Raw genomic sequence first — 24,204 nt, forward strand, 5'->3', positions numbered from 1 at the left:
AAAGAAAAATAAAGACCCGGAAGTATGCAGCAGTTGGAGGCCTGTCAGCTTGCTTAATGCCGATATAAAGCTGTTAGCGAAGATCCTTGCTGGCCGGCTGGATCCCTGCCTACCAAATATTATTTCCACTGACCAAACTGGTTTTATAAAGGGTCGGCAGTTATCTTGTAATATTCGTCGTTTACTTAACATAATAATGTCAAAATCTGTTACAGAATATCCTGAATTGGTGGTTTCTATGGATGCAGAGAAGGCCTTTGACCGTGTAGAGTGGGGTTATTTATTTTCAGTTCTTACAAGATTCGGATTTGGTCAAAAATATATTTCATGGATTAAATTGCTTTATAGTGCCCCTACTGCAAGTGTAATTACCAACTCTACTCGGTCTGAGTTCTTCCCTTTAACACGCGGTTGCCGCCAGGGCTGCCCCTTGTCGCCCATGCTTTTCGCCGTTGCAATCGAACCGCTTTCCATTGCTTTGAAGAGCTCACCGCTCTTCTCGGGTATCAATAGGAATGGGATAGAACACAGAGTCTCACTATACGCGGATGACCTGTTGCTTTATATCTCTAATCCTACTGTCTGTATTAATAAGATTCTTGATATTTTACAAACTTTTGGTTCCTTCTCGGGATATAAGTTGAATATTGATAAGAGCGAGTGTTTTCCTCTCAATAATGTGGCTAAACAGATTCCGGCTCAAGCGTTGCCTTTTCAACTAAACACTTCCAAATTTAGGTATTTGGGTATTAATATTTCTCATAGTCTTCCTTTAATTTACAAATATAATATTATGAAGTTGGTCAAAGAGATAAAATCTGATCTTAAGCATTGGAATACGCTCCCCCTTTCTCTTTTAGGAAGAATCAACTCCATTAAGATGAATGTCTTACCCAGATTTCTGTTTTTTTTTCAGTCTTTACCAATATTCCTCCCCAAATCTTTTTTTAAGGAACTCGATCAGGCTATTTCATCATTTATTTGGGCAGGAAAGACCTCAAGAATAAAATATTCTACTCTACAACGAAGCAAAGAAAAAGGTGGCCTTGCACTACCTAATCTGATGATGTACTACTGGGCGGCCAATATTCAAAAAATCCATACTTGGTACAACTTTCCAACTACAGACTGGTGTCAGATGGAAGCTCACTCTTGTAACTCAGTCTCTTTATCAACCTTAATCTGTGCTCCTCTAAATTCATATTCTGCTAAACACATTTCCAATCCAATTGTTGCATCTACTTTAAATATCTGGAAGCAGTTTAGACGTAACCTTAAAATCACCTCTCTTTCGCCACTGATACCTATCTGTGACAATCATTTATTTCTTCCTTCGGTTCTCGACCCTGTTTTCTCTGCGTGGAAAGAGAAAGGTCTGGTTTATTTTAGTCAATTTTACATTGATAAAGTTTTTGCTCCTTTCGACACCGTTAAAAAAAAGTTTGACCTTCCACAATCTCATTTATTTAGATACTTTCAAATTCGAAATTTTGCTCAACATAACTTTTTTAACTTCCCTCATCAATTGCCCGAGTCGCTTGTCGATACAATTTTATCTTTACCTGTAGCTCGCAGAAACATTTCAAATGCAATCAAATTAATCTCATCATCATTATCATTTCCTTTAACAGTTAAAAATATTTGGGAAAAAGAGCTTGGTACTATTTTTTCATCTGAATGGTGGCAGAGAGCCCTAGACAGAATTAATTATACCTCATCTTGTGCCAAGCTAACATTGATTCAGTTTAAGGTTGTACACAGAATTCACATGTCCAAAGTCAAGCTTCATAGACTGTTTGATACAGGTGATAAATGTGACAGATGCTCTTTATCACCTGCTAACCATACACATATGTTCTTTTCCTGCCCAAAGCTATGTTCATTTTGGTCATCTTTCTATAATACTCTCTCAAAAGCCCTTAATAAACCGGTGGATTCTAGCCCTTTAATTTCTATTTTTGGTGTACCTGAAGATTTTAATAGTTTTACTAAGAAGGAGATCAATATAATTGCTTTTTCCTCTCTTGTAGCTCGAAGACGTATTCTACTTCAATGGAAGGACCAAAAACCTCCATCTCCCAATTCTTGGTTGAAAGACCTGATGTCATTTTTATATTTAGAGAAAATTAAATACGGTATTAGGGGTTGCTCTGATAAGTTCTCTTATATTTGGGAACCTATTCTTTCTTTTGTTAATTCTTTGGCATCCTTGGAAGATTAATTTAATCTGATTTAACTTAATTACAGAGAAGTATGATATTGCTAACCATGTCTCTTTTTTTTTTTTTAGGGTTCCTCTTACGTCAGTTTATTTTAATTTTTATTTATTTATCTTATTTTGTTTTTTTAATTTATTTTTATTTTTTAATTTTTTTTGTTGCTGCTGTTTTGCGTGTCCTGTATTTTAGTTTATTACTTTATTTTTCCTATTATTATTGTCTTCAGTCAGAGTCTGATTGGTAATCGGTACTTACTTTGGGACCTGTTTATAATTACGTATTTTGCAGTGTGTGTGTTTTGGGGTGTTTGTTATGTTAAGTCTTGTGTCCTTATTTATTTATTTATTTATTTTTTATTCTATTTAGTTATTTAGTTATTTATTTATTTTTTTGAGTGTGTATGGTAAAATATAAAAAACGGGGTATTCTGTCGAACCCTTTAAAAGAAATGTTTACTGTGTAATATAATTTACATGGATTACCCAATAAAGAAACATGTTAAAAAAAAAAAAATCAATACATCATACCAGCACACACCAGGCATAGTGATGGAGGGGTGATGATTTGTCCTTGTTTCTCAGTCACAGCATCTGGGTACCTTGCAGTTATTCAGGTGATCATGAACATCTCAGTGTAACAATGTCTTCTGGAGTCAGACATGAGGCCATCTGTCAGACAGACAGTGCTTGACTATAATTAGGTCTTCCAGGAGGACAGTCATCTCAAACACACCAACAGCAGAATGACTGGAAAAGAAAAGAATCAGTGTGATACGATGTGCCAGTCAATGTCCCGGTCAAAGTTCAGACCTAAATAGATAGTATTGCAATCTGCGGAAAAACAAGTTGTCTTTACGTCTTCAGCAGTGGATAGATTTTGTATTTAGCCATCCGCTGTGTTGATGATGAGGGACAAGGGGCAAAAGTGCACCTGCCGGTTTCTAGATTAAAAGAATATATTTACAAGATAAACATCATGCAGTTTTCGTCTGGTGACGCGACAGCTTGACGGGAGAAACTCCAGCTGTCACACTAATCCACATATCTGTGACTCTGTCAGCTACCAATGTAAGTTCGGAGCTTAGTGGGACCTGACAAATGCAGAAGCTGATATCTCCTGCAACGGGATCCAACAGTTTATTAAAGGATTTTTTTTCTTTTTCCTGACTTTTTTTTGGAGAGGTGAACTAAAGGACACCCTCCTTCTGCTGCAGAGATGTTCAGGCATCACACAAACATGAGTCCTGTGGCTTCTCTGCCAACATTCATTGTCTTTTCTTCCATTTGATTTACCTCATCATCATTTTTATCCATTTTTAGTAAATGCAGGTGTCCGTTAAAGACATCATCTTTTTATTATTATTATTATAGTTTTAAAATGTAAAATACAAGTACGTTAGAAGACTGTATTTCAGTGGCAGGCAGACTTAATCGAACCAGGCTGAGAAAGTGATGCGATGTTGCAATGTTGTGGTGTTGTGAACAAATATCCTTATTTCTCTAACATGACAGCAGGTTGAAAAGTTTGGAAACTCTTTTTCAAAATGATGAACTAATTTGCTAAGTATGACAAGTTAAAGGGGACACATTTCCCAGATTTTCATAAATATTTCACAACCCTAAGAACTTAAGAAAGACAGAAACTGTACATTCTTGTTTGGGGGTTTTCTGTTCATCCTCCTGCAAGAGCCTCCACTTGTGGGGTTTATTAGCATGTGCTGCATATCCGTGGTCCGTCTCTTATCCATTATGTCAACTATCAGGGGACCGTGAGGGTAAAACCTTCAGGTTTCACACCTTTCGGTGCGTTTAAAAGCCAATCTAACTCTTCTTAATGTGCATTTTTATTGTTTTTTGGGGGGTATTCAGACCTCAGTTTAACCTTCACCATCCCAGGCTTAATTTCATTACAAATTGAGAAAATAGCTATCTGAAAACGCTTTGTGGCCATCACTTATTTGAACTTTTAGAGGAACTAGGATTATGATTCTCAGGAAAAGGTCAACAATGACTGTGAACAAGACATACGTTATAAGCTTATCTGTGGGTTTGAGGGCTTTTGGTGGCCAAAGATTTTCAAGGTGCCCGTTTCCGATGTCTTCCTTCCTTTTGTCAGCATCAGTATCTTTTGGTAGCAGTTTCATTTGACCTCTCAGTGACTCCATCTTCCTCCTATTTTGTCTCTCTTCAGCTCTTAAGCTCGATCTCCGCTGCAGCCCTCTTTCTTAAAGGCGCTGCGTTCCCTTTCCCCCTCCACTCACTCCCTCCCTTGCCCGTCTCCATTGGAAGTATATCCTGGGATTGTGCTCTGTAGTGTTCTTGACAGGTACTGTTACCCTGCTCAAGGAAAAACCAAAGAATAGGATCAGAAGGAAAAAAGAAAAGAATCAACACTCCTGATGTACTTCAAAATTTCCCTGGCATATAATAAAAGCGTGAAGTGGGAAAGGAGGAATGTCTGCAGGCTCTCAACACGATCCTTGCTCCTTCTTTTTCCTTGTCAACCGCTGCGTCTCAAATGTTCAGATGTGAGCTTCAAACACCTCAGGAAGGTATCCTCTGTGTGCCAAGGAGGGGTTGAGGTTGTATGTGCATGAGGAGAGGTGAGGATAAAGGGTGCAGAGGATAGCTTACAGCTTCACGGTCGACTGAGATTAACCCATTCACTCTCTTTCATCTACCGGGCTGAGGATTCCCCCTGTTCTCCTGTTTGTCTGCTTTGTGCACGGAGATGGAAGATGCTACTTCAGCCATGCGTGAAATGCGCTGCGGATTTATGGAGTTCAGTCAAATCAAGGTTAACACTGTCAGATTCAATCCAGCCTGTGTGACATGCACACATGAAAACAGAACGTGGAGGGGAACGCTTGCTCGGAAAGCCCATTCGCAGCCAGTGTAAAGTGTGTGGGTGTCATTAATAATGCATCCCCTCAATGCTTAAAATACACAGGAAGATAAATAATTTCACAGATTATCTCTTGTCTTGGGAGTGAGGAGAATGGAGCGTTTAGCATAGCCGAGAAGCCCACAGGCACACTGACACAGAGAGGGAAACGCAGATGGAGGGAAGTGGGAAGGAGTAAAATATAATCGATATTTGGCCACTAGGAGGCACTGTGAGATGATGAGCCTTCAGAGAAAACCAGAAGCCACACATATTTATGGTTGTAGTTTTGTACAGCAAATATTAAGCCAGTATACTGGAGTTTCTCTTCCTGGATGTTTTTAAAAAGTGACATGTTTTCCTTGTGATTCATTTGGGCACTTCCTTCTTTCCTGTTTGTGTAAATAGACCTCTTCCTCTGTCTTTCCCTCAGTTAAGGAAGCTCTAGCTCAGTTTTCAGCAGCACTTGTGCTATCTTCCTGTATAAGGGTCTCTCCTCTTTTGGCTTTTTTGTTCATTTTAAATCCACAATCAAATCAAAAATTGGTGGTTATTTACTAATTGTTTCAGATCTAGTCTGTCATTTCTGTACACATTTATATTTGAAATGAAAAAGCATTCAGTTAATTTTATGGGTTAATGCTCTCATCTCTGTCTGGCTCTAAATGTTACTTGTAAGAGTCATCCGGAGCAGATGTTAGTCACTCTGCTGCTATGCAACTCACTCACATGTGTGTGTTTATTCACTCTGCCTGGGTAAAATAATAAGTTGTGGTTTCTACAAGACCCCAGCATCCCCAGCAGGCACCTGTTTTTAATCTCAGAATACTTATTCCGTAATGTATTATTACAATGTAAGAATGATTATAATTATAACCAGAAATACTTCATGCAATGATCACCGGCTCTACTTTGACACTTTCAGATAGTCTGAAGAGAAGTTCAAGTATAATCCCAATATACATCATCAAAATGATGGTTTTACCAAAAAGAAATTATCTGTTTTCAATTATACCCTTCAAACCCCCTTCCTCTTGGTTTAAGTCACTGGATACATATGTGTTTCTGTGGAAAATAAAACAAAATAAAACACCACGTATTAGCCTAAAGACATTACAAAAATCCAGAGACTGTGGAGGTTTAGACTTACCCAACTTCCAGTATTATTTCTTAGTTAATAAGTTACAGTATATCTTGAAATGGGGCAAAAATCCCTCACTAGATAGTCAATGGCAGGATTCAGAACAAGTGTTTTGCAATGATTTGGAAATCTTAGATTGACCATTTATCAGTCAAAATATAAAACAATCATAAATGCTTTAAAAGCATTAATATTAGCTCTACTCTGACAGCCTGGTGGGACTTCCTTAAAATAGCCAAAGTCTCACTTTTTCCATGTGATCACACACACATCTGGAACAACCAAGACATTCTTAAAAATGATAAAAAGATGGTGAACTTCATTCAATGGAGAGACCAAGGAATAAAGTATCTACAACATATAATCATAAGTGTACATTTTGTACCTTTTAACACACTCACTGTTCAATATGGAATTAGCAGTAACACATTTTTGGAATACAAACAACTTAAGTCCATAATAAGTAAAAAATATAAACTCAACCAACTGGATCTGCAACTTCCTGCTAAGATAATAGTAAAAAGATACATCCTAGGATGCACTGGGACACATCCTCAGTGATATGCCTGAGATCATTGGGAGTTTCGGGTCTTTCAACAATCACACCCCCTCCTTCAGGTGACATCGACCGCATAACTGTGGACGCTGCACCGATCCGTCTGTTAATCTCCCCCTCCATCGTTCCCTCACTCGTGAACAAGACCCAGAGATACTTGAACTCCTCCACCTGAGGCAGGACTTCTCCACCCACCCGGAGAAGGCACGCCACCCTTTCCCGGTGGAGAACCATGGCCTCGGTTTTGGAGGTGCTGATTCTCATCCCTGCCGCGTCGCACTCGGCTTCAAACCGCCCCAGCACATGCTGAAGGTCCCGGTCCGATGAAACCAACAGGACAACGTCATCCACAAAAAGCAGAGATGAAATCCTGTGGTTCCCAAACCGGATCCCCTCCGGCCCCTGGCTGCGCCTAGAAATCCTGTCCATAAAAATTATGAACAGGACCTGTGACAAAGTGCAGCCCTGCCGGAGTCCAACATGCACCGGGAACAAGTCTGATTTACTGCCGGCAATGCGAACCAAACTCCACATACAGAGACCGTACAGCCCTTAATAGAGGGCCCCGGACTCCATACTCACCGAGCGCCCCCCACAGAATGGCACGAGGGACACGGTCAAATGCCGGCCACCAGGCGCTCGCCTTCGAGCCCCAACCCCAGGCCTGGCTCCAGGGCGGGGCCCCGGTGACGCCAATCCGGGCGAAGTTACGGTCCTCACTGTCTTCCTCTTCATAACAAGCTTGTGAACCGCTCTTACTCTGGCCCGTCACCTAGGACCTGTTTGCCAAGGGAGACCCTACCAGGGGCGTAATGCCCCCGACAACATAGCTCCTAGGATCACTCGGGCACACAAACCCCTCCACCACAGTAAGGTGGCGGTTCAAGGAGGGATAATGCAAACCATTAAATATCAGATTTTTCGCCAGACCTGGCTTGCGTGCAAAATTAGGTGACTTTTGGGGCACGTTTAGGGGGGCAAAAAGGCCCTCATTTTGTCGGAAAAATAAAAATAACGAGAGAAAAAAAACGAGGAAAAAAAAAATCTTACAGATACAATAGGGCCTTCGCACTGTCAGTGCTCGGGCCCTAAAAATAAATAAAAAATAATAAATATATATGATATATATTATATATTAAAAATGCATATATATATATATATATATATATATATATATATATATATATATATATATATATATATATATATATATATATATATATATATATATGCCTTAGGTTTTTAGCAACATGGTATTAACCATTAATATATATGCAGACAAAGTAAAAAAAATTAAATAAATAAATAAGTAAATCAATATCAATATATGACTATGATGTATGTCAGAGTTCCCTGTTTTGTCAACTGAAGTTGTGATTGTTTGAAAACTGGCTAAAGACAGTTGTACTTACTCTCCTGCAGGAATGCTTTCAGTTCATCCTTCCAGCACTGCCGCACGCCATCGACCTCCTCCGGGATGCAGTGGTAAAGGTAAAGGAGGCGGCAGACGAGCTGGAGGACCTGCCTTCACCACCGCCGCCCCTCTCGCCGCCTCTTAACAGCTCGCCGCGTCGCCAGACAGAGGACAAAGGTGTGCAGTGCGAGGAGGAGGATGAGGACAAGAAGGACAGTGGTGTGGCGTCCACCGAGGACAGTGCCTCCTCCCATATCACCGCTGCATCTATTGCTGCTAAGGTACCTGGACAGAGGGGATGGGGGAGGGGCTCCAGTAAAGTAGCTGTCCTCAGATCGGATTTCATTCATTTCAAATGTTCATCTTTGCATGCTCTCACATTCATATGCATTCATAAAAGCATATGTTAAAGGTTCTTTATGGAGTGTTTTAAACATCACTTCATAACAGCAACTTATTCTTATATTATTATTTTGCATATCTGCACTTTTTACTTACTTGTTGTTTTTACTTTAATTGTTTTGCACTGAGCACAGGAGACGTTCTACAATTTCGTTGTATATTGTATAATGACAATAAAAGGCTTTTAATTCAATTCAGTTAAATTCAAAAATACTGCGGTGATCTAGGTCATGTTAAGCATGAACTTTGGAGTCATAAGTAATTTCTAAAGATCCAGTTTGAATTAGGTTTCAGTGAAGTGAATATAGTCATCCTTTCTTCTTGGTCTGAAGAAGAGTAAACTCGTCCTTTAACATAACTTTGTTGCATGACGACTGTTCCACTTTCCATACATTTGTGTCTGTACGTAGTTTGTGCATTCATGTGCAACACCAAGTGTGGTATAGCTCCATTGTCCTCACTGATCCTGAGTTATGTCATTCATACTCAGACCATGACACCTCTGGATGTTGTTGGATTAGAGCATGCCGGTATCCTGACTGTTTTCACCTTTAAAACGGTGCATATGATAGATTACGTTTTTGAGTTGTGCACTACCACTTTTTATGATAGTTTGTCTCCATGCACCTCGTCCTGTCCTGTCCTGTCTGCAGCCTGGACCCTTCTTTAAGGCTCTGTTGTCAGGGTAGCATCCCACCTCATTGTCCAGTCACAGATAAATATTGGTAAGAGTCCACCCCCCCAAAACCTCAACCATCCTTTACATCATTTGACATCAACTTGACTGTTTTTGAGGTAATGTGCATTTCATCTTCATCCGCACGGTTGTATAAGTTTGATGCATTTGAAAAATGGTTTGTCTTTATGGCTGGTTTGCGTGCCTGTAAAGAGATTTGGAGTGTGTGGATTATGTATGTATACATATATATGTGTCTGTGTGTATGTCCCCCTGAATCTTTAATATCAGTATGTGTGTTATGGGTTTATGGTGTGTGTATGTGTGTGGGGTGTTTATATGGATGTGTGTCTGCATATGTTTGTGTGTGTGATATCAGATTCCAGACTCCATTATCTCGCGGGGTGTGCAGGTGTTGCCCAGGGATGCGGCGTCTCTCAGCACCACGCCCTCCGAGTCACCCCGCGCCCAGGCCACGTCTCGCCTCTCTACTGCTTCCTGTCCCACACCAAAAGTGAGTGCACGCACGGACACACTCACACACCGACACGTACCTACACGAATGCGGAACTGACATTGTTGTACTGATGTCCTTGTGAAGAATTAGAAAATAACCTTTGTTAACCTCTAATCAATTATCCAATTCAGTGGTATTATATAATATAATATAACTCTAATGTAACTGTTGTATTAGAAAACAATCTTTTTCGATCTTTCGTTGAATTTACAAATTACAAACTGCCAAACAGTTCCAGAAAAAACAACATTTACCTTCTATTAATATGAAAAAAAAAAAAAAAATTTATTAAAAAAAACTCAGATTCAGATGTGGCAAATGAAATCAAATGCCACAAAGACATGACATACAAGCTTTAAGGAGTTCATGGCCTTGAAATTTGTACTTTTGCAATACAAAGTAAATGGTTTAAATCCTTTGAAAACTAAAATCTGCAAAAAACAAGTTGTTTATTGACATGCAGAGACTAAATGCTCACTGAGAGCAGAACATCTTGTAATGATGACAAAGTTGCCAAGCAACCTAAGCCCACCATGCAAGTAGGAACTTGTTCACCAGCTTGCGTTTACCTACACAACCAAGTTAAGTCTTATTCCCAACATACTAAGCATTGGCATTGTTACATACTTTAGCATTGTTTATCTATGTGCAACATTATTATTGTGAAAAACTGGATTCAAAGAAATCTCTTCCTTCTCTGAACCCAGCTTTTTTTAGGCTTAACCTCACCAAATATCAGGCATAAACCTCACTATTAGGGCAAAGTTGTAATTAGTGATCTTTCTGAGGCTGGATCTGCAGTCTTCAAGCTGAGAGTGTGAAACAACACTGGCACAAAACTTGTCCAACAAATTGGTTTTAATATAGTACTGCAACCTCTCGACATAGCATGCTAATGCATGTTGCTGCCACTTAGGACAGTCTCAGAAATACGTTGTTAGGTCCACCCTTAGTTGTGATGATGATTTTGCTTGAAATGCCCAACACTGTGTTGGACAAAGATCTGCTTCATGACAGAGTTAAACTAAAAAATCTAGTTACATTACAGTCATTTCACTCATTCTTTATCATATTTGACTCCTTGTGTTTAGGATTAATTTGGCTTGTATCTGTTCAAGTCAAATCTTATTTATATAGCACATTTAAAACCACAAAAGTTGTGGTGTACAAATAAACAAAGCAATATCAATATAAATAAAAAGCTATAAACAATAAAACATAATGAATAAAAGATTCTAAGGAGTCAGTTCAACTGGGCCTAAATGTTAACATGACTATCGCCTTTTGTAGATCTGAAGATCATCTACAAAACAATGAAATTAGATATTCATCCATCTAACCATCCATCTATCTTCTGTCCGTTTATATGGAACTGGGTTGTGGGGGCAGCGGTCTGAGCAGAGATGCCCAGACTTCCCTCACCCCAGACACTTCCTCCAGCTCTTCCAGGGGGGCTCCGAGGAGTTCCCTGGCCAGCTGAGAGACATATGGCGCTTTTAAACTAGTACCTACTCGTCACGCCTCGTCTCGCCTCGTCTCGCCTTGTCCTCGTTTGTTTTTAAACACCCAGATGAGAAGTAGGCAGGTTGGAGCGAAACTGCTGTGACGTATTTGATTGTGTGATTTAAACGGAGAAGACAACAACACGAAAGATGTAGAACATGGAGGAGATGATATATGTGCTGCTGGGTCTGTGACTTGTGTTCGATATCAAGTTAAAAAATGAGAGTGAAAGAAGCTTCAAGCGGCAACGCTTTTTTTTTTATTTTGTTTGTGTCGGCGCTGCTGAGAAATCAGCTGGGAGCCGCGAGTGACAGAGCGCCTGGTAGATCTGGTCGTTCCTTATAGCCCGTCTGGATCCCTTTTTAATTCTCTCCTCAGCCACCAGGTTTATTAACATGCACCTCAGAGTTGGATCACCAAACAGACTTTAGCGCTGCCATTCACTGTTGAATAAAATCGCCGCGAGTCGCTCTCGCGCTGATTCCCGCTTCCTGATTCAAACGTCTGACGGCCCCGCCCCCCGATCAATCGGTGGCGTGTATTGTGATGACGCCAGATCCAGGGCCTACTCAGCACTTTTAGAACCTCGGCAGAATAGGTACAGAAAAGTATCTACTCGGCACGCCTCCACCCGCCTCGGCCCGTAGTGTAAAAGCGCAAAACGGGGGCGTGGCGAGTCGAGTCACGCTGAGTAGGTACTAGTGGAAAAGCGCCAATATTCTCTCCAACATGTCCTGGGTCCTCCCCCGGGGTCTCCTCCTAGCGGGACATGCTATGTTGTTGGGGGCCTTACGCCCCTGGTAGGGTCTCCCATGGAAAGCCGATCCAAGGTGACTGGCCAGACCAAGAACGGTTCGTAAGCCAACCATGGATGAAGTAAAAACAAGGACAGTTACGTTTGGCGTCACCGGGGCCCCACCCTGGAGCCAGGCCCGGGGTAAGGGTTCAAAGGTGAGCACCTGGTGGCCGGGTTTTTGCCCATGGGACTCGGCTGGACTCAGTCCGAAACTGCAACGTGGGCCTACCTTCCAGTAGGCTCACCACCCGCAGGAAGGGCCACGAGAAGCTGGTGCAATGTGGTTTGGGTAGCAGTCGTGGCAGGGTGGCTCTGCGACCCAATCCCTGGACCATGAGATATTTCGCTTTTTAAAAATAGACCTTAAAGGAAGAATATAAAAAGAGAAGACAACAGGGCCTAATATGGAGCCCTGGGGAACCCCGTAACTAAGTGTGGATGCAGTTGCAGAATACTACCCTAACTTAGCAGAAAAACTCCTGTCAGATAAGATGGAAACAGACACAAGCTGTAATCAATCAACACGCGAAGAACGTACACACCGTTAGCTCTTTGTAAGGCTGCACACCAGCTCGTTTTTTAACCCCCCTAAATCCACCACTCTTCTGAGGATAACACTGACACAGACAGGTATTTACTTGCTGCCATTGATAATCTCTTATTCCACCAGTTTTGGTTGATAAATACCTCCAGCTTTCTCATCATAGAAATGGTTTGGTGTAATTTTAAAAGCTCGGGAGCTGTTATCAAATCCGTCAGTCCTGGTTTAAGTTATTATGAAAATTTGCCTGGTTTTTTAAATGCCGCTGTCATTGCAAAGGAATCAAAACCGATTATTGAATTCAGCTTAATGGTACTTGATTTATTCCAAATAAAATCATAATGACACAAAGAGAGATCTCATTTTTTTCAATCTAAATGAAGAAAAAAAATAAGAGATCAAAATAAAAACAAATAAATTAAATATCTATTGCAATATTTGATAAAGGGAGCAAAGATTGTTTGTTAAAGATTTTATCTACCTATTATCTATACTCACTCCTGTTCAGAGTTACAGGGGTCTGTTGGAGTTTATCTTAGCTCACTTTGCATGAAAGGCAGGTATACCCTGGAAATATCACCAGTTCATCACAGTATTAACAACTTAATTATGAGTATTTGAGGTCTACGGACAAGTCCAACGCCTAAAATTGAGATGTTGCTGCAGTTTGAAGCTTTACATTTGCACTAAGTTGTAATTTATATCTAAATCCGCATTCTGTCAGTAAAATCCCAAATCAGAACCCACTTTAAATTGGCCGCACTAAAACTTGATGAGTTTCTCACCAGGATGGGAGTACAAAGATGTGCATTACTCAACTCTTCTTATATCCCCTTTTTTTTAAGCATCATTATCTTATTGTTTGCAGAATCAGAAAGTCTTTTCTTCATTTTCAGTCACATTTTACTGTTTGTTCACAATACCTAAAACCAGGCTAGCTTCTTGGTTGCACATCAGAACGTGCTCACAAACACCCACACTGACTGCTTTTTAGGTCTCAGCATCGCAGAGTATTTATGTTTAATGTTCATTTCCATGTTGAACCCCTGTTGTTTGTCAGCAAGTGTATTTTTGTCTGTTTACTGAGGCAGGAGATTGTGGTTCTTGTGCTTGGACGCCTTCAATACCATTGACAAAATTATTTACACAGGTTTTTTTTAGCTACACTATACTTGGTATGTTCTTACTTTAATGGGAAACTCAAACATATTATCAGTATGTAACTCTAATTCATTACTTGTGATGTCCTGTTGCAACTCTGTATCTGAAAATGCAGATGATTCTTGATGAAAACACCAAATCTTCTGTAGAAGTATCCTTCTGTGCTTTAACCAATTTCTCCTGCAGGTTTTTACATTACCAAATGGCATCAGGTCGCTCCCTTTGTCTCCTTTTTCTTCTCTTTTTTCACATCATCTGTCAGTGCCATGTCTCCGTGTGTCTCCCGGACAGCAGGCAGGTGCCATGGGAAAAGATGAGGGGGTTGCCATGGGAACAGGGAGATGGGATGTTAAAGTCGGAGGGAGGGAGGGCAAGTGCATAGACGGGTCATGCATCAGAGGGATCAGCCAACAAGAGCACTCTCTCTTTTTCACTTTCTGCTGAATCGGATTCCGGTGCTAGTGGAGCTGAGGGGGAGTCTGGTTGGAAATATACTGTCGATGTGCAATGGTTCATCCAGAGAAATGATCAGACGCAGTTTGAAGCACAGGCCGCGCTTATAATCCCAGTTGAAGCTGTAAATTGACCTCAGCATAAATGGTTTATCTTATTGTACTTCAAAATGCCTGGAAATTGCAGTTAAATATTCAACCCGTCACAAGTAATTTTACGGTCAGCGAGGTCGATAAGGCAGTAAAAGTCAATTGCTGTAATTTTCAAGAATAAAACTTTATTTTCTCAAGCAGCATTTGTCCAAGCATTGCTGTTATGAGTAATGCAGTTGCTGTTGTGGTTGAATGGGAAAATATGATGGAATTAAGTAGAACATTATTCCTTATGTCGCTCTCACAATGGAGATGTGTTATGCACTTATTTAAAAATTTCACTCAATCTTGACATCATAATGACATTTCTGTGAAAGTACAACAATAATATAGTTTAAAAGGCCCCATTGATGTCTTTACAGCTCTGTTCATTGCAGCAGTTTTTAAGGGGCAGCAGAGACTTGCTGAGTGCATTGACGGCAGTGCATGATTTGAAGTTGGGTGGAGATAACAACCAGAAAACATCTGTGTTCTTTTTTTTTATGTCACAATAACATCACTACATATCTAAGTGGGTCATTGAATTACATATTTTTGGACTGAGCTGACTCCTAACAGAGAAATTTGGTCATGTCATATTGGTCTTTTGGAGCAATATTAATATTAATTTTGAAAACATAGTAATATGCTGGTAGATGCTGCTAACATTCACAGAAACTGCAGTTATCCCAGTGTTATGTACTAGACTATAGTTAATAATACTACCTCAGAATATAAAAATAGCCACAGCAACTGTACTTGCACACTACAGAATGATGGTGCTGCCAGGATTTTACAGTAATTTCACCATTAAATGTCTTTACAATATCTCAGGAAACACAAATTCAGCCTGGAAACCACTCTGCATTTGGAAGCTGAATAGATGGCAGTGGACTATGACCTCTGACTAGAAGACCCTTATGCCACACTTGCCACCTTATGAGCTGTGAGATGTTTGCTTTACTGTTTGATTGTCCGACTCTTTGTCACTCACTAAATCAATTTGGTCAGGGAAATAAAACCCAGTTTGACATACATACACCTTTCCAAAGGGTTCTGGGCAAAAACATCTCCATGGGCAATTTTGGAAGTGACACTAGAGCGGTCTCACAAAAAATTCTAAGCGTCTATGGTCCTGGACATCTTGAAACATTTGTGACTTTGGCTTTATAAAATAAAAACAAAACAAGAACACATCTCAGCAACAACAATGGTTCGGACTCTCTTCCTGGCCTCCATGCAGATCAGTTTGGGACTTTGCTTAACTCCAAGTATTTGTTGATTTATTTGAAGGATAAAAAGGAAGTTGATCTGAAAGATCTTCTGCTTTTTAGTTGTTTTACAGAGAGACCAAACACAGCAAGAGCTTTAAAGTGGCATGGTGGATTTTTCTTTTTCCTTATTGATTTAAGTAAGCACCCACTGAAGTGTCAGCTTAAAAACAACCATCAGATGGGATAGTTAGGGTTTCCCACTGCTGCGCCTTGAATGTCTGCTTCCTTATCGTGATCTTTTCTGCAGATTTCAAACTGAACTGAAACAAACCGACATCTTTTGCTCCACTTCACTCCATTTTCTACACTCCCCTGTAGTTTTAAGCTCTGCCCTGCTCCCCAGCTTCTCACTGACCATAGTTAGAGAGCCTTAGACTCTTTTTGACCTCAGCTGATATACAGTGTGGGTCTGTAAATAATTGGGCAGTGAGGAGCTTTAATGGTGCTGTCGGCTTCAGTGATGCGGCAAAGTAGCCCCTGCCCACCTTTCCTTCCTAAAGAAAGCAAGTTGAGAAGAGTCTGGCCTTATGCATTGGAGAGGTAGAGCCCCACTTCTGGCCCGAAACATGTGACCTCTGCTCTGCAGAGCACCTTGAGCTGATATGTCACTCTAGCGTAACCCTAACCACATGTTTCCGATCAACAGTGGAGCTTCACTTTCTCTGCAGTCTGCAGATCCTCCTGTGCTGGTCTGCCTCATTCGTTTGGGTGATTCAGCTTGTCACAGTCATGTGCAAACCAAGTTATTGAGCATTTCTGGTGTCTGGTCATACGTGTCTTTGTGCGTAAGCAGACAACCAATAGTTACTTGGTTTTCTAGATGCAGCTGTTCACTTCTTTAGTTTCTGACACAGGCTGTTTCCCAGCGACAGGCTGCCATATGTTCTTTGAAATTCCCACGTTGCTACCGGCTGCAGACACTGTGTACAGAATATCCCCGGAGCCAAAGCCCGAGCCACAAAGCTTCTGCTCACTGATGCATTTCATGTGCCATCGTGGGCTGCGCTACTTTATTAGCTGCGTCTTGTTGCCGGCGTTGCGTGGTGGCTTTGAGAGGAGAAAGTATGGAGCAGGTCTTAATCTTTTCACCTCCAGAGTTGCTGGATTTCTCACGCAGCAGGTCCAACACTGCAGCTCACGGAGCAAAGCACAAGCAGGATAATGCTCTTCTGCGAAATAGAAACATGCAACAACAATCACACAGGTCATGTAACAGCACCACCAGCTGAGGTTACATTTGTCAAGCTGTGGGGATATGCGTGGATCTTTCTCCGGTGGACGGGGCGGGTGTTAGCGAAAGTGAAGGCAGATACGAACAAAATCACGGTTTACATAAGTGTTTATTCTGTACAAATAATCTGGGTTTTATGTGCTCATGTAGGTGTGTATGTATCAAAGGATCTCTAAAGTTCACTTATTCAAGTTTAAGTGTGTGTGAATGTGTCTGTGTGTGCCTGTAGAACAAAGAAGAGCACAGACTAACAACGAATGTCCAAACCTGCATGCGTGCAAAGCAATAACTGGGAACACACACACACCTGCACACAGCAAATTTAGACTCGTAAAATCATCCTTCAGGGAGAAAGAGTGTCTCATTTTGACATGCCCCACACACACACACATCCAACAAATGCAGGTTGATACAAAAGGATTACAGACTGAGCAGCTTCGGGAGCATTCATGTAACCAGATTTTATTTCTTTGTCACACTGTCTCTTACTTGTGCACACAAAGGCAGATGCATGCAGGCATGCACACGCATCCAGGACAGAAGGAGGGTTGTTGTACCCTTCCACTCTTGTGAGCATTTAGTGCAGTTATGTAAGGGTGAGTTTGGATTAATGAAGCGTATGGGAGATGAGGCTCTGACTCAGAGGATGGTTGACAGTGTGTGTACATGTGTGTTTTCAGTGATGCCTCCTGTTCCTGCTCTCACCAAAGTCATTTTGCTCAGGACTTGTATGTGCCTTGATGTTCTGAGACAAAAGCTCAAAAATTACTTCTGCCTGTTTTGAAAGTGGTTTAGTATTTAAAACAGTGTTTCATGATTATTATTTTTTTTAATTATTTTATTTTGCATTCATGGAGCTATTGCTCCAGATAAATGTACCTGGAAGCATTATATTGTGCAGCTCCGTATCCAGCGTTCGGACAGGGCGATCTTCAGCATTGTGTAGCATCCCCTCTTCTTTTATCAACCGTCTGTAAAGTTTTAGGCAGGGGAATATTGTCCCATTCTTGTCTGATGCGGGATTCTAGTTGCTCAACGATCCTAGGCCTTCGTTGCCGAATTGTTCTTGTCATGATGTGCCAAATGTTTTCTGTCTGTGCAAGGTCTGGACTGCAGGCAGGCCAGTTCAGCACCTGGAGTCTTCTCCTGCAAAGCCATGCTGTTGTGGATGCAGTATGTGGTTTAGCAGTGTGTTGCTGAAATATGCAAGGCCTTCCCTGAAAGAGATGTTGTCTGGATGAGAGCATATGTATGCCCACACCATAGGCACTAATGCAACCCCATGCTTGAAGTTGATGGTCCCTCTTCATTGTAGCTCACTGGACAGGATTTTCAAATAGAATTTCAAATGTTGATTCATCTGACCACAGAACAGTTTTCCAATTTACCTCAGACCATTTTCCATAAACTTTGGCCCGGAGAAGACGGCGGCGTTTAAAAAATAGTAGTTCAAAAAACAGTTGGGAAACAACTGTTTTCACATTTTATCGGACAAGCTTTTTTTTCTGTTAAGAGACCTAAAGCAGACTTTTAATGTAGAAAAAACAACACATTATGATATATCTTCACTTGGTATGTGGCTTGAAAGGGAGAAGCACACAAACATCACTCCCAGTCCAAGACAAAAATACACCTTTCTGTAGACTTCATTGTGTCTGTTAAAAACGTAACTTCTGGGGTTTTTTGGGTGAACCTTCACCGCTGGAAAAGATGCAAATATGCTGCAGACACAAAAAAGACCTCATAAACCTTCCTTAAATGTCGAGTGTCATCAGGAATAAACATTTCATCCATTTGCAACATTAAAATCATTTTTGTTTTATGCGTATTATGCAGTTTACAATGACCCTTGAGCGCACAAATAGTTGTTTTGCCGTTTTGTTATTTGGAAATAAATCAGTATCTGACTTTTCAATAAAAAAATAACCTAATTCTGAATGTGAATGTGAGGCAGGAAATAACAACTCTTCCAGTCCAATTCCTATCAGAAATCTAACCTTGATCAGTTTGCCTTTGCAAATGCGAACATTGTTTGTCCTCTGTGTTCCAAACATCGCATCTGCTTGACAGATACTGGCATATATTTTGATTAAAATATTCAGTTCCCTCACTCTTTCATGGTGTCTTTGCGGAAAGTTACAGGTCCACCTTCTGCAGAGGACACTGCTTCATTTTGCTCTGGTCTTACTGCATTTTCTTTGATTAATGGTTTGATGTATAGCTTTGGAGGCAAGGCCAGGGCTTATGGAAATCGTCTCCTCCCTCTCCACCTAAATGTTAGAAAAGAGTCCGTCGCAGCCAGGTTATGAGATTCAGACCATGCCTCTTGCATCGTCCTCCTTTGTGCATGTCTTGCACGTTTAAGGTTAAAGTTGATTATGTATACTAAAAGGACCACGTTAGCATGAACACACGTGTCCAAACAGACATGCTCATGCATAATTTAGGTTTGGTTAATGGGAAAAGACATTAGGAGCATGCTGATTTTACTGCACTACCAATTCAGACACAGTTACGATATGGAATGATGATATGGAAAATTCATTTCATTTATATCTATCTATTTTTTAATTTCAGGCCTTTAGTGATTTCCAATAAAAGTTGGACATTGAAGCTTTTACCACTTTGTAAAGTTGCTTAAAAGAGATGTTGGTATTATGTCCCATTCTTCATACAAATATATCTGGAAGTGTGTAGGCTGGTGTAGTACCAGTCTTCTCTTCTTCCTCAGTCATTCATGTGTGCACATGTGATCTAGCATCATCTTGCCAAAGAAAATCATACATGTCCTTTCTTCAGAATATAGAAACTTATTTAGGCTTATTTCACTGACGCAGGAACTTTCTTGCGTCAGTGCCAGACTTGGACTTGTGTATGACTTGTGTTGCACTTGTTGCTGGTAAGAATTTGGATCACCTTTTTTTAACTTTTGTCCAGAACACATGGCACCAATTTTTCTCAAAAAATCCTGAAACACATGTAATTGTGTGAAGGACCAGGGAAACATATGGTTTCTTTTTCTTTCTGCAGTTTTAAGTGCAGCATCATATTTCAGTGTTTGCACATATTTTCAAAGCTAATCCCTTGTTCATTTGGTTGTATCATCGAATGATGAATGACGGTTCCTGCTGCAGTACCGTCTGAGCTTGAGCTTGCACTGAAATTATTTGGTTAATGATGTTATGCCCTGTTCAATAGGAAATATGCAGATTCCTTCCAGTCTTTATATGATGCCAATTGTTTATGAATATTTGAATGATTTTCTCACATTTGTTCATAGAGTGCAGATCCTCCGCACATCTTTGCACCACAAGCACTCAAACAGCCTTTTTATGGATGCAAATCATCATCACCTGTTTAAAAATGCATCATCACTCTCCTTTTAACTCCTTTCTTTTGCTAAATCGCCCATTTCACAGCCATTCTTGGAAGAGTTGCAGGCCTGAAATGCTAAACTTGTTGTATATCGAAAAAATATAAATGAAGCTAATGAGAAAAAGCATGAAATAAGCATTTTCCACAGTCGCGACTTTTTCGTTATAGTTAGTACAGTACATTTTGATTTTATGTAACTAATAGATAAATAATTAGCTAATTGATCAATCATTTTAGTGCTCATCTCATGCCAAAGTTTCAAGGTGCAACCCTGGTTGTTGAGATGCAAAGTGATCTGCCTCTCGCAAGAGTTTGACAACAGTGATGATAAATGTGAGAGAGAGTTATCCGAGACAAGACATGAAAAATAGCTGCACATGCGGTTTGGCTCAGGCCTGGTCTGTCCACAGATCACAGAATCATCACTTCCAAATCAGCGGTGACAAAGAATCATTGACAGAGTGAGCTGATCTGACAGCGGGAGATTCATGATTTATGCGCAGTTACAACGTCAGCACAGTCAGCTGTAGCGTGACTGATTGATGATCTGTGAGGTTTCATGGGAGACATCTGCCCTTGTAAAGTAAAACGGCAAAGCAGGCATTACTCTGTATTGCCCGTAACTCTCAGTATTTATAGAATAAGTGTGTGTATACAAGAGCATTTGGTCACTCCCTGTCTTCTTGATGCTCTTTAGATGAGGGAGGATGTTTTCTGGTTTGTGGGACTTTTATATATATATTTATATGTATATGTATGTCCTTTTTGAGCCTTGTGGCCCATAGAGCTAGTGTTTATCTCCGGTTTCTGTAGCGCAAACCAACAGGTGGTAACCACCCCCAGGATAGGACGCTAGTCTATTGCTAGATACTTCCCATAGCAAAGCTACCGTAGGTACCCATTCATATACACCTGGGTGAAGTGAGGAAAGCAGAGAGTAAAGCATCTTTCCCACGGATGCACAAAGTGACGCCAGTGCCAGGGTTCGAACCCACGACCTTTGGTCCTAACCACTAGGCCACTTGTGTTTATTTGTTGTGTAAGTCATTTGGAGGGACTCCAGTCACACCCCTTATCAGATATGCATTGATAATTATATGTGTGAACACTGTAGATATTTCAGTCTTTAGAGAGACATATAACCTGTCCAAAATATTCAAAATGCAAACATAAAGAACAATCGTTATGAACAAAAAGGACCTGACATTATGGCCTTCACCAAAATCCCAACATCACTCTTGCATTCGATTGTCAAACCACTCAAATGCAAGACAGAGCACTGACCTGAAGTACTATTGCCTTTTTTGTTTTTTACTGTTCAAAGCAAAGCACAAGTACTTTTTGAGACTGTGTTCAAGTGTACTTTTGCAGAACTGTTGCTTTTGCAGAAGCAAAGAGTTGTTGTCCCTTTTACTTTTACACAATATGATAGCAGACCGAATTGCTTGTTTGTCATGTTTGTCTTTTTTCTTTTATTCTTTTATATTTTGCTTACCGTGTTTACAAACTTCAAGTCAGGTGGTGGTCTGGTGGGTGCCAAAGACTAGAATACAAGTTTACCATATATGGTCTGTGGAGATGATGGAAGTGGCACCTAGATCAGTCAACAATATGTTCTGACTGACAGGCTCAAGCAAACATTAACATATCCATTGTTAAAATTAAATCTAAATAATGGGGGGGGGGGGCAGATTTTAATATTCTTTAGTCAATCCAGGAAGTGCTTTTCTAAACCTTTATCCAAATGATCATGAGGATGTGTGATAGTTTGTTTTTTTGTCTTCTTTGACAATAAAATTCAGATAAAGCAGTCGGGTCACATTTAAGTTGCTTTCTTTAAAAAGAATTAGTGGAGATTCACGTACACTAGAAAAGGTTTGAAACCATAGACATCATAAGATAAAGGGCCTGATTTACTAAAGGTTTGCGTGTGTAAAAACGTGTGCAAACTTGACAGCACCCGCAAACCAATGTGCCAGCTGATCTACTAACAGCGTGCAAAGAGGACTGCGCCTCTCAAATGCGCAAAATAGCACACGCTATTCATTTAGTACTTTTGCCCTGATGAATAATCAATATGGGGCGTACCCGCCAGAAATCGCTAAATACTGGGAGGGGAAGATGCAAATTGGTCCATTTACCACGCGCAATGAGATTTACCAAGCCTGAAAGTTATTGCGGGGATTGTGATTGCGTCTGTATTTAATACGTTCGAAAGGAAGGTGCTAATCTCCACATGCAAAAGGAGAAATATTTTATGTGAATGTTAAATCGAGTATTATTCAGCAAAAGGTTGCTTGTTCTGCAGTTGTCATACCCCGGTGTTGTGCCGTATTCAGCACCCCTGCCGTGAAAAGCACCCCCTCGTCTGACAAAAATGATATTCTCATTTCCGTGTCATGTTCTGTTTAGCGTCCAGTTTTGTGTTAATGATTCATGTTTAAATGCGCTCATGGATTCCACAATAGTCATACTTTCCCACAATCACAGTCACAGATAACAAAAATCGGGTAAATGGTTATTGATGTCATTAATTAATAGCCTGCTTACTGTGTTGTCTTCCATAATATTTGTAAATATATATAATATAAACTCCTAAGTATGTGTTTGTGTGAGTGTGTATATATAAATATATTGAAGTGTCAGTGTGTTGTTTTTTTTCTTGGTCTACTTATCATTGAATATACGAGGGGGTGCTTTTCACGGCAGGGGTGCTGAATACGGCACAACAATTTGCCTCTTCCACTAATATCTCTAACTCCAACTCGTCAAATTTCATTTTGCGCTTGCGACTATCCTGCTTTCCATCCAGACTCTCCATGGCGCAAAGTTTGCGCCGCAAACCGTAAGACGCGCAACACCTCATTTAAATACTGCTGTTTGCACCTGTTATCAATTGCGCACGCAATCTTAGTTGATCACCCGCAAAACACACAACAACAGCACGCGCAAACTTTTTCAGTGCACACGCAATTTAGTACTCTTTATTTAGGATCTTAGTAAATCGGGCCCAAAGTGAACAAACCACTTGTGCTATCAATGGTAAGATTTCTGAAAAATAAAATGGTTTTAAACCTTTTTCCCCGTCTATTTTGCATCTTCAAGTTGCAGATGGGCAGAATGAGCAGGTCTTGAACCACCTGGTGTGAACCGGGCTGTAAAGCTAAACTTTTTAACATGTAAGTCAAGGGAGATCGACTTGCTTTTGGAACCAGTCCCTAGTGGTCATTGAATGAGCTGCAGTTAATATTGCTTCCTTGTAAAATTCGACCCAGAAGACAAGATGTAGCCCCTTAAAACGCCAACCTACATCCACCTACAGCCCAGTCACCAGAGCAAAGTGTTGCCCTTTCATTTCTAAAAGCACAGGATATGTATTAGTTGGTGTTTCTCAGCCAAAAGAGGGAAACCTTGCCAGATGCTGTTCCTTTTGTTAGTTCGGTGGTCAGATGTCAACTTAATAGTGAGGAAAATAAAAAAAATGAAAATGTATTGTCAATCTATATCTCTTTTGAATAGACATCTATTACATATATCGAAGACTTCATATTGACATCTTGAATTCGTTAATGTGACCTGTGAAACTGTTATGAAAGTCTGCTGTGCTCTTGGAATAGTATGTCCCTGTGATCGGCCTGTTTCCAGGTTAGGCAGTCGTACACGGTTCTCTCAAAAAGGTTATTTCAACATAGTCCTTCCTTTAATGTCATGACAGTATAGCCTTTGCACCGTGTACTGCAGTGGGTGTTATTTCCCCACACTTTTCATCTTACGGTTTATTCCCCTGCAGAAACAACAGATAAGACTTGTTATATGCCTTTGTGTTCTGCTGAAATGATTCATGTTTGGTTTAACTTGACAGCATTGGCCGTGTATGCACGTATGTGTGCGTGTGTATGTCCTCAGCAAGGCAGCTTCTTGATATGTGTTA

The 24,204-nt window shown here is 40.5% G+C and overlaps 1 protein-coding gene across 7 annotated transcripts in view; it reads left to right on the forward strand.

The window, feature by feature from the left end:
- Positions 1-24,204, forward strand: part of gphnb (gephyrin b) — a 153,859-nt gene that overhangs the window by 88,294 nt on the left and 41,361 nt on the right. For all 7 annotated transcript variants that reach the window (XM_061746632.1, XM_061746633.1, XM_061746635.1 and 4 more), the window contains exons 7-8: positions 8,222-8,494; positions 9,671-9,805. In XM_061746632.1, coding sequence (XP_061602616.1) covers positions 8,222-8,494; positions 9,671-9,805 — 408 coding nt within the window. The remainder of the gene's footprint in view (positions 1-8,221; positions 8,495-9,670; positions 9,806-24,204) is intronic.

This window comes from Cololabis saira, chromosome 18, assembly GCF_033807715.1.
Source record: "Cololabis saira isolate AMF1-May2022 chromosome 18, fColSai1.1, whole genome shotgun sequence".
Classification (NCBI taxonomy): domain Eukaryota; kingdom Metazoa; phylum Chordata; class Actinopteri; order Beloniformes; family Belonidae; genus Cololabis; species Cololabis saira.